Here is a 17,795-nt window from a genome sequence, read left to right as displayed (position 1 = left end):
ACAATTCGACAAGTCAGATTTCGGCATGTACGAGTCAGTTCCGCTCGAAATTGAGTATAAAATGGATAATTTAGCTAAGGCCAAAGTAAGCTAACCTCACAGCCATGATGACTGCCAAATAAATTCTCCTTTTAAATTTAGTACTTGGCAATGTAGACGGGTGAGGAGAACTGAGAAAGTTATCAAATAACAGATTTTATGTTGAGTCAATCTGTTACTAACAAACATCTTTATGGTCCTCCACGCTGGGAAGCTATATTATGTCGCGGGATTAGAGATATTAAGTGTCAACACTTCACGACCAATTTTATCCATTTAGTTTTCTGCGCACAATAGAAGCACAAGTTGCATTGAAACAAAGGAGGAACTTTAGGTTTTATCCAAATAAATAAACCTAAACATATCTTTGAGCAACGTACGGCATTATTGAAATCGCGCATTGTTTTACGAAATGCTGGGTTTATGCTCTTACATGATCATATAGAAACCCAGATGATTGTTCGCAAGGCTATAACTACTGCGACAGGGATGTTTCTTTTCTGTCTCGTTCTCCGTTTACGTTGCACAAGACAATCAATTTCCTTTACGATGTCAATTTCTGGATTGATTGAAGAGGTGAGCGAGACAGTGACCTCAAAAAGGTTTGTCGACAGGTTCTGAAATATTGCTTGCTTCTGATTAGTAGTGCCTCTCAGTCGCTAAGATCAAATGACCACCTCAGCAAAGCTCAAGACACTCCTGTTTGCGTAAAGCTGGGCGAAAAAGGGATATTAATTAAAATTTATTTAGCTTCGCCTAATTATCTCAGGTAGGGAGACCACTACAGCTTTAGCCAATCACAGTGGATCCCGCGTTAACAATGACAAGGCCAGGCCGCGGAAGCCTTTTGAACTTTAAGACTAAAAACGATATATCCAAAGGATTTTAAGATACACGAACTAACATAATAATTATTTTATTTCCTACGTCTTCCACTGAATCAATATAAACAACCAACCGCAGCCGCCCATACAAACAATCCTTCATTACTCTGGTCTTTTAAATCGCTCTATTTAATTAAAAAGTGAAAAATTATCATCAGTTTTTAATATCTATGTGTAAAGTTCTTTTTGAATTTTAAAAAAAAATTGACTTTATTCGCAGTTTAAGGGAGATGGTCACGTTAAACATTCCTTAAATCGCCAACTTTACTTGCACAATAATAGCCACACTGAAGTTCCTTAAAAATTGCACCTAGTGGACATTGAAAATGGAATTTTAGGGTCGAAATCGGAAAAAAGGAGCATTTTAGTCGAAGGTCGAGTTGTAGCAATTGGAAATGAAGGTCGGATGTCTAAACTTCGCAGTCAGAGATTAATACGTTCGAGTCTTAGAGGACAAGAAGTCGTAAATAAGAAGTCTGAGGCCAGAAGTCGGAATAGAAGAGATCGAAAGTCAGAAGTAACATTCCGAACTCCGAAAGCGAAGGTCCGAAATCCGAATTTCTGGTGACGGAAATTAGAAGGCCGAATTCGGAAATCGGAAAATTAGAATTCGATAGTCGGAAGTAAAATTTCGAACGCAAAAATCTAAGGTCCGGAATCCGACGTCTGAAAGTGGATGTCGGGATTATTGTAGCGGTACTAATTTCTATTTTCTTTGCGCCTTACATCGAACGATTGAATGATCATTAGGACTTGAAACCCAAAATAAATTCATTATGGGTAAATTTCTAAGGGATGCGGAAAAGTGTGGAGTATTTCAGGGATGGTTGAGTAAGTAGGGAGGGGTTAGTTTGTATTTGATTGATTCATTGTTTAAGTATCTTTTATTGATAAAATTATAATTTTTTTATTAATTTATTTATCGCTTATTTTATTGCTACTTATTCTACTTTTTGATGAACACATATCACATAATATATATATTTATATATATATATATATATATATATATATTTAGACGCTGCAATTTTTAAAACTGCTTCTCTTGTGATGATCATGTGATGAAGAGACGCTGCAGTGGTGCAAGGGTTAAACTGCTTCCATGGTGATGAACACGTGATATATAGACACCGCAACTTTTTAATTCCTTGCTCGTTGATGAACACATGATGCAGAGACCGTAACTTTTAAATCGCTTTCTTGTTGATAACCATATGATGCATAGACACCACAACTTTTAAACTGCGTCCTTGGTAATAAACTTATAATGCATTGACACCACAACTCTTAAACTGTTTCCTTGGTAATAAACTTACGATGCACAGGCACCAAAACTTTCAAACTGCTTCCTTGCTGATAACCGAATGATGCATAGACACTACAACTTTTAAAATGCTTTCTTGTTGATAACCATAAGATGGATAGACACTACAACTTTTAAACTGCTTCCTTGTTGATAACCATATGATGCATATACACCTCAACCATTTAAACTGCCACCCTCTCTTGAGGAACACTTGAAGTGCGAACACCGCGACTTTTTATCTGTTTTTCACTATTGATGAACACGTAATGCACGAGGAAGACAACTCTTAAACTCTTTCTTCTAGTTGCTGCTGAATATACTTTATGTAGACACTTCAACAAGCTTCACTGCATCTGCGCTATACATCTCCTCGGGACGCGAAAGAAAACAAGCACAGAGTGGAGCGCATGAAACTCTCCACTCAGTCGCCGGCATTGCTTAACTTGGGCTGACTGCTTGAGGTTCGAATCCTCACAGGGGACTCAGATTGCAATGATTCTTCTTCACCATGCTATATATGATACCATTTTAAACTGGATTTTAAGCTGAAAAAGAAGAGTGCAAGAAGGTAAACAACTTGTGCTGATAGACTTCCACATGAATGAAATTTTAATCTCTTCTACTTTCTGTCCATTGTAAAACATCATTAAATAAACTAAATTAAGTCTCAATAAATTCCAATTCGACCTGGAACAGTGGACCAGAAGAGCCACCTCGTGGAATGTATATTGCTAAATCCTATTTATTTAATGCCGAGGATGATATTTATTTACAGCTAATATCTTCACTACAACCGTAGAGATAGGGGTATTTTATAACTTGTACAGCTTGTACGTATTTCAACAACAATCGCTGTATCTCATGTCATTCTTACCTTAAAAGCTAGGCAACACCCGTTACACGCAGAGCTCTGTTGATTATTCTCTTTCATCACTGCCTTCCATACCAACTTGATTTTACCAGGTGTTTAATTCCAGGAAAATAAAAACTGCATGTATACATCATCTGTTTACAACACACTCAAGAAGCAAATATAACACAATTCTTAGTATGAGATAGGAACAATAACTTCAAGAGTTTTGTGTATAATTAAGCTGGTCGAGCATTTGACATCAAAATCGGTAGTTTAGAGGTTTGAATCCTCACGAGAGTCGACCAGTCATTCCTTTCCCTCCTTGGCATTTTATTCCGAGATTATTGCACGGTTTTATGGAAGATGACTTTCCATGGTCGACCCACAATTTTTCTCAGCTCAGCTGAGAAAGCGTTTTAAACCGATATTGGTTAGTCTGAGGTCTGAATCCTCACGAATTTCGACCCAGAATTTTCTCTCTGCTCTTCTAGATGTGCATCCACAGCTAAATTGAGTCAAGTGAGGTTTGAATCCTCACGGTAGATAGAGTTATAACCTTGGATTAAGATCATTAATAAGATAATTAGTCCTTGTAGCCCCCAGTCGAGCTCTGTAAGCTTCACTTTTGTGTAATTTAGCTGGTTTAGCATCTTACACCAAAACCGGTAGATCTGAGGTTTGAATCCTCACGAGAGTCGATCAGTCATTTGCTTTCCTCCTCAATATTTTATACCTAGATTGTAAGGTTTTACTTGAAGTTTCATTCCTTAGCAAGATCGACCCACTTATCTTTCTCAGCTCAGCTGAGAAGGCAATTGATACCAATATTGGAGTGTCAGAGGTTTGAATCCTCACGTACCTTTACCCAAAAGTTTTTTTCCTGCCGGCTCTGCTGTAAGTGCATTTGGCAGCGAACTTGAACAGATGAGGTTTGAATCCTCACGAAGGTCAACCCAAATTTCCTCTCTGCCCAGCTAGTTGAGCGTCTGAAGGCAAAGTTTTAAGGTTTGAATCCTTACGGACGTTGACCCAAATATGTTTTCTACTCAGCTGATAAAGAGATGCTCAATTTTTGGATTAATATAACGTAGACAATTAGTTCTATTGGCCCCTCGTTAAGCTCTAGAAGCTTCAGTCGCCATTATTGTGTCCTGTAAATACCAACTGTTATTCTCATTTTTCAGTTAAGAAGAAGATACTCTCCAAACCGGCTACAGCTTGTGTATTTATTTGACTTCGAATGTCAATGGTGCTGATGAAAAGAGAAAATTGAATCCCTGCTTGAATACAGACACAATCCTCTGGTGGTTACAGCGACAACCGAAATGAATCTAGCACCCTCCGGGTTTAATACCTTTATCGACTGTTCTCGTTTCATCAAAAATTAAAACAAAACAAAACAAAAACAAAAAAAAACAAAAACAAAAATGTTTCGAGCTTACGCCGAGGTACCAGAGGGTAAGACCGAAGTATGGGCCATCTGCACTGCACCTCTCCTCGGGACGCGAAAGTAAACAAGCACCAAGTGGAGCGCACGAAACTCCCCACTCAGCTGGGATAGCCTTATTTGAGCAGACTGTTTGAGGTTCGAATCCTCACAGGGGACGCAGATAGTAATATTTCTTCTTTCACCAAGCTATATATGATACCATTTGCTTTTTTGTGATCCAACTTGTCCGCTGAGATTAAAATGTCTTTCACTGAAACACTATCCTCAACTTGAAAAAAAAAATGAGCGCTTGAAGGACGACTTGTGCTGTTAGACTTTTACATACATTACTTTTAACACATTTAACATTTAATTTTCTTATACTCTCCCTCACACACTCACTGCCTGTTATGAACAGTTTATAACTGAGCATTCCAACTAACACGAAGGCTTCTTAAGATAAACTTTGTGAATAAATTACCGAGAATTCAAAATAGAGGGAAGTATGTTTACAGCCAAGATGCTTAGCTATTTTCTGTAGCACACAAATAGAAAAAATGTTGTCGCAAATACAATCTCCACTACAGCTTCAGAGGTATGGAGTCCGTTGGACAAAATTTCAGTCCTCCAAGTTGTTCATCTGACTTCCAGTACTCTTTCGCGTCATGAATTCCGATTGTCTTACTTCCGTTGGAAGGTGTCACGAATAGAATTTTGTCTATCCCATCGGAAAACCACGTTTTCCGTGGCTATCTTTTTGTGTGTGTTGGGTATGTATGAGGTATTTATGGTTAAGAGCCCAGGAGCAGGAAATTTAGCTAATCTGAAGAAAAATTTAGGGCGAGGTTGCTCTTTGGATCCTCAAAATTGCGATTTATAATGGTAATAGGACCGGGTGGAGTCCAGGAGTCCGATTTGCTAGTTACAAGTATGATTACATACAGAATTGGACGACTTGAAGTCCTGTTACCAATTAATCACAACTATTGACAAAATTTAGTAAAGAAACTAGACATTTGTTGCACGGTTTTATTAAAAAAAAACCAACAACAGTTAACTCGGCGAAATGCGAGACAACAGCGCGCTCACATGACGCGTTCTGTCCACTTACGGAGACATGACGTGCTAACTGTCCCTTATATGCCCTATTACACTTTCCAATTAGAAGCATGACGTGTACATTGTTCTATTGGTGCCTAAATCGGGCTGTGATAACCAATTACGTTCGAGAATTTTGTTGTAGTTTGATTATAAATATTTTATTTCTTTTTGCATGACTTCTAATAGCAAAGATTTACACGGTTTCTGAAGCTAGCTTCTCATTAATATTAAAAAAAAACTTACCTTGGCGTCTGTCTGGTTTTGTTCAGGACTATACACGAGGTACATACATCGAGTCCCAGTCTTTAACTTGCTTTTCATGACTCTCCAACAGTTTACGATGAAAATAAATAGTACGTCTAAGTTGGAAAGGAATATTCCGCTTCTCGAAGATCATGCCCGAATAGCTAGAGGAACATTACTTTCGGCCGTTTCTTGTCCAAATAAGGAGTAATCAAGCACAATTGCGTTGGTTCTGTTCCCATTAGAACTGGTTTTATCCCACCTGTGATTACCATCATCAAAATGCAAAAAAGGTATAATTGTCAGTTAGCAATAACTTTTTAACAATTACAATATTGTAGTCATAGATTTTTAGGAAGTTTTGACTAAGTAACTAATTTATTGAATTCCTAAATCGATATGAACCTGTATACTATTACTCAAAATTAAACTTAGGTAACCGAATATTTGTAGTGATATCGAAATCTAGCAAATCAGCTCGTTCAAAGTCAGAACGGGTACATTCTGCAAATCTGCCGTCTCGCGCTTGTTTGGCATTCCTTCGGTGTGAAATCAGTTTTTCATGCTTCTACTTTCTGATAGTTGTATGAAATAAACGACATTTTTAAGTCTACCAAACATATTTCGACATTAGTCATGTCATCTTAAGTTGCAAATGTTACAATTTGACTTCACTTTGAAAAATTCGTTATCGAATTACGACGTATGATTACGCTATACAGATTCGTGAACTATTTGAATAAAATATAACGGAAGCAAACGTGGAAGTTAGAAGAAAGCCAGGAAGCACCAAAACAGTACTAATATAATGAAAATAAGTAAAATGATAATAGGAAATATATGATAGGAAAAAAATAAAAATTATCTAAAAATAATGAGGTAACTATAAGTGTTTTAACGGTTGGTTTACAACGTTTACGGTCGGATCCTCCCTCCCATTTAAAGTACATGGCCTCTTCTGTCTTAATTTGAAAACTGAGGTGGCAGAAAGCGAAATCGCAGAAGGTTCTGCAGAGCATGGGTCATGACAGGCCTTGGATAATTGCGAGTGCTGTGAAGCCTCGTGCCACACAAGGTGTATCGCATTTGTGTACAAATGTGGCGAGTGGTTTCACAAGCTGGCCAGTACATGCGAATTTGTAAATTACGTGCGTAGACCCTGCGGCATGGAATCTTTCACGCTAAACATGTTTTAACTATAATATATTTTTTGCCATGTTGTAACCTACCTAGAGGTCCCAGGTTTTATTCGCAGAACTGTGGTATACCAGAGTCTTTCTCCTATTGCGTCACCCATTCTGACAAACGATTCGCACCAGCTCAAGGTTGTTTAAAGTTGTAAATGTTGATATCTTGGTGAAGTGAAGATCCGATGTGTGATTAGTTCGCAGGTGTTTTATCATAAAAGTTTTGATAAAACTCGTCAAAAACTCAACTTGGCTTAATTTGCACAGCCACCAATTGTAATGGTGACATGAAGGATTTCTAGCGGATCTGTACTCTTTCAGTGTCAAATAGTATACAGTCACCGTTAAAAGTTCAAAAACGCTGAGATCGGCTAAGCTGCGCATGACAATACAACTATTTGTTGGAATTCATGAAGTGTACATTCAAACGCGCGAAATATTTGCATACACCAGTGATCGCTTATATTTTAAATTCTACCTCGGTACCAGCTTTTTGTTTTTCTTCTGCATTTGCATAGGAGATGAAACGTTTCAATCTTTTTTCCTGAGCGACACCTCTTTCAGCAAAGAAAGCTGACTATGAGTTAAATATCGGCCATTTGAGATCAAGGACAGGGTGAAGGTTTCTTCTTTATGTACGATTTTATGTCTCCAAGAGGGTTTACAGAGATGTAGACGCAAAAAGAATTGTGCCCATTCGCCAGCTGCATTTTCTCAGTGGACTTCTGACACCTTTCATGGCCCACTCATTTTATACCAAAACGTCTTAACACAGATACTGCATTTTAATCTATTATATTAATAGAACTTCTCAATTCACGTCGAGCGCATCGATTCCTTCCCGCTTTACTTAGCAACAGTCGGTTACTTTCCAGGCTACGGTTGGGTTTTACTGCCGTCCGCTTCAATGGAATTCCAAACAAGTTATTGACGAGTTTATTCAAAACAATTTTGGAACTTTAAGGACTGGTCACTGTTCACCAGCAAAACTTTGAGACACATCAAATAACAAGAACTTCACAGCTATGCAAAGAAATAGTTCTTGTCTAAAGAATGACGGGAAGGGAAGTGAACATAACTTGTAAAACCAGTGTAATTATGCACTGAAACGAAACAGACGTAAATTCAAAACTTTCCAACTTCCTGCTGATCCAAATTCATTTCCCACCCCTTTCAGTCTATTAGGGACTCATAACTAATCCGAAGCGGAATTTCGTTTAGAAGTTCGTCTTTCGGGCACAGAAATGCTCCGTTCAGAATAGTTTTGAAGAGGATAACGGCTGTCTTTGAAACTGTGCAACGTTCAAATATATTTATATAAATGGATCAGACTTCTTCGACTATTTTAATAATTTTTTTTTTAATCACGCTGATTCTGCACTATTGTACACTACACACTCGCATAAATACTTACATTTTATGAACTATAATTACAGAAATACAAACTATATACAATTTTTACTATCACAAACGCGATCTCATAATCTTTCACAATAAATAAAAAGCCACAGTGAAATGTTTTGTCATCTAGAGAGTAGCGTCAGTGAGAAGGGATCATCTGGCAAGAACTTGGTTTGCTCTGCAAAATAGGAAAAAACAAAACACACAAATTAAAACTTTTATTACAACCATTTTGAAAACACTGATGACTCTTGCAATCTAATTGGCTCTCAGCAGTGCGATTTATTCACGAATCACGCGTATGTTGTCAGGCCAAATTGCACTTCCCTTAGTTCAATTACCATTATAAACAAGTCTATAATGTGATTATTCTATTCTAAAGCTTTAAACTGAAATCTTGCTTCGTGTCCCTTCCGTCAGCTCCTCTACCAATCACGTTTTGGTCAATGACATTTTCCAGAGCATTGTTTTCCCTCGCTTGATAACCCTGTTAGTTTCGAGTTCTTGTAAGTTTGTTGGTGAAGCAAAACCAAAGCAACCCCGGATTACCTTTGACGCTCACTCGAAAATTTCTCTATAGTGAGTGATTATCACAGAGCGAAATAAAAATAATTACCATTTAATATTTTGTTACTGACCTGTTAAATATTCTGAGCCTGCACTTGTGGCAATCTCTTTCCAGTCATACAAATATCTTAGGAGAAATAAACACAGACATAAGCAGATACCCTACCATACCTCAAGGATCGAAATTGCTCATACTACAAAAATGCGTTATATTCACCACTATACGGAGAAATAGATGTCATAAACTTACTGGTCAAAGTTAAGTCCGTTGGTCCACTCCAGGAGTTCATCCACTTCCCAATCTTCCACAGCATCCTGCCCACGCATGTCTGTGATTGTTAGCATTCCTTCAGCCACTGATTGTACAACTTGTTCAGTCTCTAAGTCATTTCCACCCTGTGTCTTCAACATTCCCTCTCTGTACCTGAATAATGACGCAACATGAACATGTGAAAGTGGTTGTCTCTTCTCATAGAGAAGGAGAGGATCCTGGATTTTTCTTTGGGAAGGGTGCACCATTAAGGAATGACATAACTATTGGGTGAGGTAAATAAATTTACAAGCAAATAATGAAGAGGAAGGCTTTTGAACAGACCATAATATAAAGCGAACTTCCGAGAATACAAAGCACGGACTGCACAGTGTACAGTGGACTCTTGAATTGCGGACACCTCGCTATTGCGGACAAGAGCCAGGCCCCTGAAATAAACTCCCGCACACCCCCTCGCACCCCTTCCCTAAAACCGCCCTACAAATGCTACAATGTATGTGGAAAGAGTCAAATCTCAACCATTAGCTCTGGAGTACCCTAACAATAGCAGTTCACATGTAAACTTGAAAATAAATAAATGGTAAGTACAATAATCACTGACAGTAAGCTTTTCCACTAAGTAAAACGCACTGTCTTACATCTTTTTCATCCATTCTACTTTTTTCCGTTTGCGTTTCTTTTCAAGGTCTTGTTTCCTTGCGACCTGCAGAAAGTGAAAAAACAAGTGACTAAGTATTTCACTTCAACATCTTGGGTGAGCCTTGAAGACAGGAAACAAACCACTGACTTTAACCTCAGTACAATCCCCACATTTCTGGTGACATTTCTGGGCCTACAACTGTCTACCACCCTGCCACACCTGGCTCAATTTTCAGCCTTACTTGCCACCATGCATACTAACCTTGTTATGACTAAAACTTTGTTTTTTTAGCGTTGACTCATAAACAACTGGATCCTGATCAACTCTTTTCATCACTCTGTCGGAGACAAGCCTCCAGCCATTGTTTTCCCACCTCTGGTACCAGCCTGACATATCATCTACCACAAAATGCCAATTTTCAGTTAAAAGAACCTCAGAGCATTTTTATTCAAAATGTGTCTTTATCTCCAATCAAGGGTTCTTTTTTTAGCCCTATCTTCAACTTCAATAAAAACTAATGTTTGATATGTTCACAGGTGCTTTAAAATTTTCAAAATAGCTTTCAAACCCTCCCCCCCTCCAAGCTGCAAAAATAACAGCTTACAGCTGATATTGTTACAGGGGCAGGTAGGATATGTAGTAAGGGGCCAAAAAGTTCACCAAATCTAAACTATATTCTGTCTAGGATTCTGTCTAGGACTAGGTTTTTAACAACCAGACCAGTTATAAGGATTTTCTCTGTACTCTAAGACATGAAATTAAACTTTAGTAACTTGTATTTTGACCAAATTAAAAAAGATTATTTACCTATATTAAATTAACCTTCCTTATTTTGAATTTCTTCTATCTACGTTGAAGACCCCAAAACATAAACCCTGGCCAAATTGCTCACCTTCCTCCATTGTTTGCCCTTTGTTGTGCACAAAATTCACTGGAAGTCTCTTAGTTGAGGCTTTAGTGTAATCCCTTGGTGCATTAGCGCACATGTCAACTATGTTGTGGTGAGTAAAAATCTTGTAGTATATGTTAGGAGGGAACTTTTCCTAAGAAATAAAAAGAACACACACATAGAGTCAATCAATTACTTCATGAATGTCTATAAAATGTAATAATTAAGTCTAATTTTTATCAGTTGATTGCCTACTTTTAAGGACGACAGAAGGAGTTTGAGTAACCCTTGGCTCAAAAAAAGGCACTGTCTCAAAATTGTATTGAACAATAATTTTGTAAAACTGGTTAAATGTTGGCCACTTTCCAATGACAGAACATCATTCCATTAGAAAATCATTTGATCAAAGTACACAATGCTGTTCTCAGTGAAAATAGAACACTCAGCAAGCTAGTTGAAATACAGGACTGGAAAAAAAATAAGAAACACTCAGCAAGCTAGTTGAAATACAGGACTGGGAAAGAATACAAAATCTATTATTTTGTAAATTTCACCTTGAGGACAGGATTTATATTAATGACTAACTAGTTTGGAGCTTCTCCCAGTGGGAAAGTGATTAAAAAAAGTTGCTTGTCCAGCAGGAAAATTGTCTTAACCCTGACAAATGGATGACAGCTGTAACAGTATGTTGGAATGGTCAACCCGATACATCTTTACTGATCACTTACTCCTGCCAGCCTAAACTTAATGTGTACCCCTGCTGCAGCATCTAAAAGCTCGGCCTATAAAGAGAAAAAGATAGAGACTGAACATTCAAGTTTAAGTTCAGGTTTGATTCACCACCACAAACTTTACAAAAAAGTAGTTTTCAATTATAAAAGGGGTGAGAAGGCCTCAATAAAACTCTAAGGCTTATAAATATTAAGAGTCCCCTAGGCAATTCAGGAGTTTCGACTGCATACTGCTGGGCTTCTTCAGGTGATCATCGCCTGAAGAAGAATAGCAGTAAGCAGTCAAAACGTCATGATCTACATCACACATGACTACATCATGAGACAAACAAAAAACTTACCTTTATTGTTATTCACCACGATGAATAACCACAACCTTTTCCACGGAATTCAGAAGTTATTAAATTGTTTATAAATGAATTATTATGATCAGGTAATGAGATTAAAGAGCATGGAAATTTCTGATTGATGGTCTTTTAAATTGTGGGTTTGTTGATTTTTTTGGATTGTTATTTTGATTTGTTGAGTAATTTGAAGAGAATTGTAAACATCCTCAGTCTCCTTAATTATTACCCATGATTACCTAACATACCTCTCTTGGGTTAATACATTTCAACATTGAAGATGGGTCTCCCCGACATTTGAAGTTGATCAGATCTCTGTAGTATCTGTATACTTGGATGTCCTGAACACAAATTATTATACAGACAATTAATTTCTCCATGGTGTCAATGATGAAAACATTCTGCAAAGTCTTGGTATGTTTATGTAGCAGTTAAATTTTGTTAATAACATAACTGTTACTTCAAGTTAAAAAATGATGAAAACTGACTTGCCCTTGCAAACACATAAATTTTATACAAGAGAATAAGAGGTACTATGGATTAAGTTGAAGAAGAAGACAATTTAGGAAAAGGCATAGGCCAAAGCTAAAAAAAACTTAGAGCCTGATAAGAGCCTACAAATAAAACTGCCACTTGTTCTTGGTCAGGTATCATGCAATCTATTAATACATTATTTTCCTTGGAGGCACACCTAGATACCCAAGGCAACTAGCTTCATTTTTGTTTCCAGGGAACTTGTAGTGAAAACTTTCTTTAAGCATTTCCCTCCAAAAATATGAAAGTTAAAAGTCCTCAATCTCTAAAAACATTTTTAATGCCCATGTCACTTCCAGACACAAGATGTTCTCCTTCCTCTTATCATCATCCTTGGAAGTAATGGTCATCACTACAACTATTTATCAGAATCAACAAATTTATTATTTTGCTCACTATGTGCTTTCTCCAAGATCTCTGGATAATCCTTGCTGCCTCTTCTCTATCAACAACTTTTTTCCTTGCTGGTACTTCTGAATCAGCTGTACTGGCCCGTTGCTGGACAGCTCCAGTTGGTGATAATCCTCCATCTGTGGTAGGAGGGGGTGGTCTTGGAAACACTGGTCTCAGTAATATAAAACGCCACCACCTTTGGATGAGAGTAGCACAGAATTCTGTGTATGACATCAGTCTACATAATGGGCCTTGTTGTGCCACTGTTTTCTCACAGTATTCCTTATATTTATTCTTTGTGATTGGCAAGGCATTGGTAGGAATTTGGTTACCCTGTGAAAATTTGACAAGGCATGTTTCAGTTATTAAAATTACTATTGAAAATTCTTCCCTGGCTACATGATAACAATATGATTAATTCAAAATAAATTTCAGATTCACGAGAAAACTTAAAAAGACGTGTTTCGGCATGACTCATGCCATCATCAGTTAAATTTGTTGAACTGATGACTTTGTTTTCACATGTTACATGTAAATTTATATTTAAGACTAGAGCTAAGAAATTTCTGTTAGAGTTATGAGTACTTTGATCTGATTATTTCTGTCTCTCCTGTTTTCTGGATGTTACATATGTTTGTGTTGGACAGAGATACCTTAAATATCACTTTGTGGTAATCTCTTTTATTGAATGATCTACAGATACTTCTATATCATAGTACTATTTATCATTAATAATTATTTTAGTTTAGTTATTTTGTATTGTATATGCCATGAATTGCAATAAATAAAAAATAAATAAATAAATATGATATAAGTTTAGATCAGATACAATACATGTATTTGAAATTTATACCATTTATTTATTTTAAAATAAATGGTTGAAGTAAACAATAGAACCTACAAATGTTACACTTACCAAGTAAATCTATGTGAACAAACAATCACAGTTAAGTTACATCAGAGCATTCAGCTCTGCTTCCAAGCAGCAAATGTACAATGTCTTCTTGAATTTTAAGCAATTAAAATTGAAGGAGACATTCTACAAGTGTTACATTTGCGTATGCTATTGTTTTGCCCATTGTAATTTCAAATATTGTATTCAACTTAAAGTTCTAATGTACCTGTAACATATATATTAAGCAACTTAGTCAACTGTGTAACACATTAACTTGATGATGGCACAAGTCATGCTGAAACATGTCTAAAAAGTTTCCTTGTAAATCCGAAATTCATTTTAAATACAATAATAGTTATAAGAATTAGATTAAAGGGAAGGTCTTCTTGAACCATTAGCTTCACTTCTGTTAGTCTCTATGGAACACCCCCTGCAATACTTCTTATAAAAAATAAACAAACTGAAACCCCGTTCACACCAAAGCTTCAACATGGTCTTACAAAAGCTGATTTGTTAAACACCATTTAAAACTCTTTTCTTCAAAGAAGCTCCTAAAACCAACATTTGTCATCTCCAAATCAGGCACATCGAAAATGCAGGTTTAGTGACTTATTCAAAACCTACAGAAAACTAAGTTTTTCACTTCTCTGTTCCTGATGTTTGTTCAGTTAAACCCAATTTAACTAAACATGTTTTACTGGTGTGAATTGGGTGTTGGTTACTGGTCAGACATTTTTGGATAGTATGTTCAACCCCTCCAGTTCTTCTTAACTAGAGTAATAAGCAGTTTTCAGGTACAAAAATTAATAAATCATGTTTTAAGCTGTGGACAAGGTAAGAAGTGATGGACTAATTTTCACAGACTAACTGACATTGCACTTAACCTGTAAAAATCAGTTGATAATTTCTTTTTTTCCAGTTGTTACTGCTTTCAGATTGCCATTGCACAGTCAAGAACTTGATGGCATTTTAGAACACACATTGTTGGCAATCTCTGCCTCACCTTGAAGAGTCTCGATGGCTGTGGTGTGGTATGTGGAACCATAGGAGTAACGGTCCTTACATCACTTAGCCTTGATGGACTCTGCACAAATCTACTACCAAGGGCTGTGGACATCACACTTGCATTTGGATGGAGAATTCCAAACAGCTTACATCTTCATTTAACAAGAAAACATGGAATAAATAATCATGGGACATAATTACATTTTTCGGTACAGCTGGAAGTTTGTCACCAGATAATTTTTTGATTTGTAGCCTTGGCTCACAGTATGCAAGAGTGTAGCTAATAGGGTGGGGAAGGGGTTCTTGGGTGCCTGTGACTCCCCTTTCCTCATCCTTTGTAAGCCTTTTTTCCAGTAAAACATGGCATGGAGGATTCACAAGACAATCTGCTGAGTACCCTTTGTTTCACACAGAGTGACCCATCCTTTAAAAAGTCCTGGCCATGACCCTGGTATATACTATGATGTACAAAGAAAACATTTCAAAGATGTACTTGGTAAGGACCATCATTTTACCTTGTAAAATAACCTCTCCATACTCGCTGAATTTCTATGCTGGCAGCTATTTTTACATCTTCTTCATCTGTCTTTCCTTGAATCATTTTCTGTTGACAAATTTGTAGATATTCACAAAAAGTATGTAAGCCGTATTTTGACCAGTGGAATACATAACATGTATTGAGTTGATCTTCAGGGCTTTAAGCTGCAACTAAACAGGGATTACAGATAAAGAAGTATGGAAAATTCAGCCCTTGACTGAGAGCAAAGAGCCAGGCACTCTAATTTTCCACTTTTGCAATGCAAAGCTTCAAAGCTTAGTCGGTAGTTGCACTCAATTGTCCATGTCTATATGAGCCTGAATTATTTCAGGCTTTTCATTCTGCAATGATGTACATTGCCTATAACCTATCATAATCAATTTATCATTTGGCAGTAAATATAAATATTGAATATAACAGCAATCCAGGTACCAGAAAGTTTAGAATAAATCAACTTTTGGTTTTGAGGTTTCAAAATCATGGGTTCTCCTAAGCTACACAGGACATTGCAATTCTACTAATGAAACAAAATACAGCTTTGCATGTACACTGTGGTGGTGATCAAAGATTCCTCGTGGGGGTAAAAGACGAAAACGAATTCGTATCAAATATTTTTTAACATCTATCTAGGGATATACGAGTATATTATTGGATGTCGTAAGAATATCCACCCTTACTCAGTTATAGTAAAACATTTGTATAATGGGTTTTTCAGCAATTTATTGGATCAATGTTTTCAATGAAGTCCTGAATTTTCCTAAATCGATCTTCAAACTGAAACAACGTACAGTTTATGGCTCTAATCAAGGCTCGCAACTTTTTATTTCAGACTTTATCTATTTAGATAACAAACTTACCCATCTTTCCGCTTTTGTTGCCAAAGCAAACTTTACGTCTCTAGATGTAGATCCTGCAATGAGTTGAATTTAAGAAAGTTGCTTAACTGAAGTTGAAAGCAGAAGTGTGAAAGCTCACTTCAAGGCATTCACCTTATAAGCCTACCTCATCAAAACTGTAAAAGACAGCTAAGTTTTCTTGTTGTCATTTCTTACTTTATGGAAATTACAATTTAAAATTACCTTTAGTATTTATTTAACAAGGCAAGAATAAACAAGAAGTTGGAAATTATGCACACAAACAATTATGTGGAATAACTTTGTCACCTGGTAAATCAGTTTTGCGCAGAATCCGGAGGGCATCTTGACGACTCAGTTTGTCAGACATGATTAATATTTTTACCTTTATCGCACTAGCTAATCAGAGTTGAATATCATTCTGTGCATTTCCAGGGAAATATATCCTGACTTTGTGATAAATTGTTAGTCATTTCGACGCAAATTAATAGGTCTTCTCACGCCGTAGCAACAGAACAACCGCTGATTGTTTTGTGCGCGAACCGTGGGCAAAGAGGCTTAACTGTGTAGGGTAGGGTTCGTATTCATAAGAACATTCGTATAAGGAATCAATTGCGGACCTTTTCATGATAAAAATAAAGTTTTCAAGACAAGCAACTGAATATTTTTATATTATAATATAGAAGGAGAAATTAAAAAAATGTTGTCTTTGATGTGCATTCATTCTAAGACAAAAAGCAGTAACAACCCTCCCCTATCCCCACATAATTCCTACACAATCTGTTGACGCGCAATTTTTATTGCGAGAAAACTGAAAACAGACTGTGATGTGATGTGGTCAACGTGAGATGTGGCCCTGAAAGCTCTGCTGATTGTTGTCGAGTGTTGACCTTCTGTTGTAGTTTTTGGTGAGAAATATTTATACAGTAACATTTAATCCAGGATATACTGAAATTACGTCAAAACTTTCGCCTTTCACTTAAAATATTTGACGGCTGAATTTCCTGTTCTCTGAATGTTTCCGCCTCTGATTCTCTACCCTGGACGGAGATTTCCCATCTATCATCAAGCATGCATCATTTAAAAGGCTTATCGTGGGATTCTCGCATCTGATTTACTTCTTTCCATTTTTTTGGGGGGGACGACAAGCGGGGATTTGGAAAGGGTGGGATCCTTATTTTAAAAACCCTCTTGTAAATCTCCGCACCCTCCCAGTAGGCAAATGCTCTTCCGTTTACTTCCTTCCTTTTACCAAAGGATCGGAGCCAGCGGTTCTTGTGTATTGTCAGGTACTCCACCACTATCACATAAAAGGACCTGTAATGGAGTTTTGCAAGATTACTGAGTGATCATGTTTTCTTTAGGTCAGTTTTCATCACTGTCATGCAATGACTACCAGTCTACAAATTAAGAGAGGAATTCCTGAGACAGATGACTTGCTTCACATTAGCCATGCGATGTCATCCAGCTGGATGGAATTGGCAGAAGTGTTAGGATTTCATGAAGCAGAACTAGCTCAGCTCACATTAGATTATCCTGACAGCTTTGAACAGTGCTATCAAATGCTTGTGAGGTGGTTACACAAGGGAGGATCACAGGCTAATTATGAGGTGTTGGCTAAAGCTTTGAAACATCCTCTTGTGAACAAACAAGATCTCGCTTTACAATTTTGTTTCAAGACGAAATGCTTC

The 17,795-nt window shown here is 37.1% G+C and overlaps 1 protein-coding gene across 3 annotated transcripts; it reads right to left on the bottom strand.

The window, feature by feature from the left end:
• Positions 1 to 8,391: 8,391 nt before the first annotated feature.
• LOC131793754 (protein MFI) lies at positions 8,392 to 16,610 on the bottom strand. Of its 3 annotated transcripts, none has more exons than XM_066171891.1 (13): positions 16,414 to 16,610; positions 16,108 to 16,160; positions 15,228 to 15,316; positions 14,711 to 14,864; positions 12,816 to 13,145; positions 12,134 to 12,226; positions 11,539 to 11,592; positions 10,814 to 10,964; positions 10,183 to 10,319; positions 9,920 to 9,984; positions 9,261 to 9,434; positions 9,082 to 9,137; positions 8,392 to 8,621 (listed from the first exon to the last, which is right to left on the bottom strand). In XM_066171891.1, the coding sequence occupies exons 1-13, from the start codon at positions 16,472 to 16,474 to the stop codon at positions 8,566 to 8,568; spliced, it is 1,473 nt and encodes a 490-aa protein (XP_066027988.1). In that variant the 5' UTR covers positions 16,475 to 16,610; the 3' UTR covers positions 8,392 to 8,565. The 3 variants fall into 3 exon arrangements, with proteins under 3 accessions (XP_066027988.1, XP_066027989.1, XP_066027990.1); XM_066171892.1 differs by lacking the exon at positions 16,414 to 16,610 and adding an exon at positions 16,240 to 16,336; XM_066171893.1 differs by lacking the exon at positions 16,414 to 16,610 and adding an exon at positions 16,253 to 16,330.
• Positions 16,611 to 17,795: the final 1,185 nt, after the last annotated feature.

Source organism: Pocillopora verrucosa, chromosome 9 (genome assembly GCF_036669915.1).
Source record: "Pocillopora verrucosa isolate sample1 chromosome 9, ASM3666991v2, whole genome shotgun sequence".
NCBI lineage: Eukaryota > Metazoa > Cnidaria > Anthozoa > Scleractinia > Pocilloporidae > Pocillopora > Pocillopora verrucosa.
Note: the sequence above shows the minus strand (reverse complement) of the source record. Positions and strands in the feature narration are given on the sequence as shown.

Coding starts and splice junctions, on each gene's coding strand:
- LOC131793754 (XM_066171891.1), bottom strand. CDS start 16,474: ATGTCTGACAAACTGAGTCGTCAAGATGCCCTCCGGATTCTGCGCAAA. Junction 13,146..14,710: donor AGCCATCGAGACTCTTCAAG/GTGAGGCAGAGA, acceptor AAATTTTCACAG/GGTAACCAAATTCCTACCAA. Junction 8,622..9,081: donor AGGCTCAGAATATTTAACAG/GTCAGTAACAAA, acceptor CCTATTTTGCAG/AGCAAACCAAGTTCTTGCCA.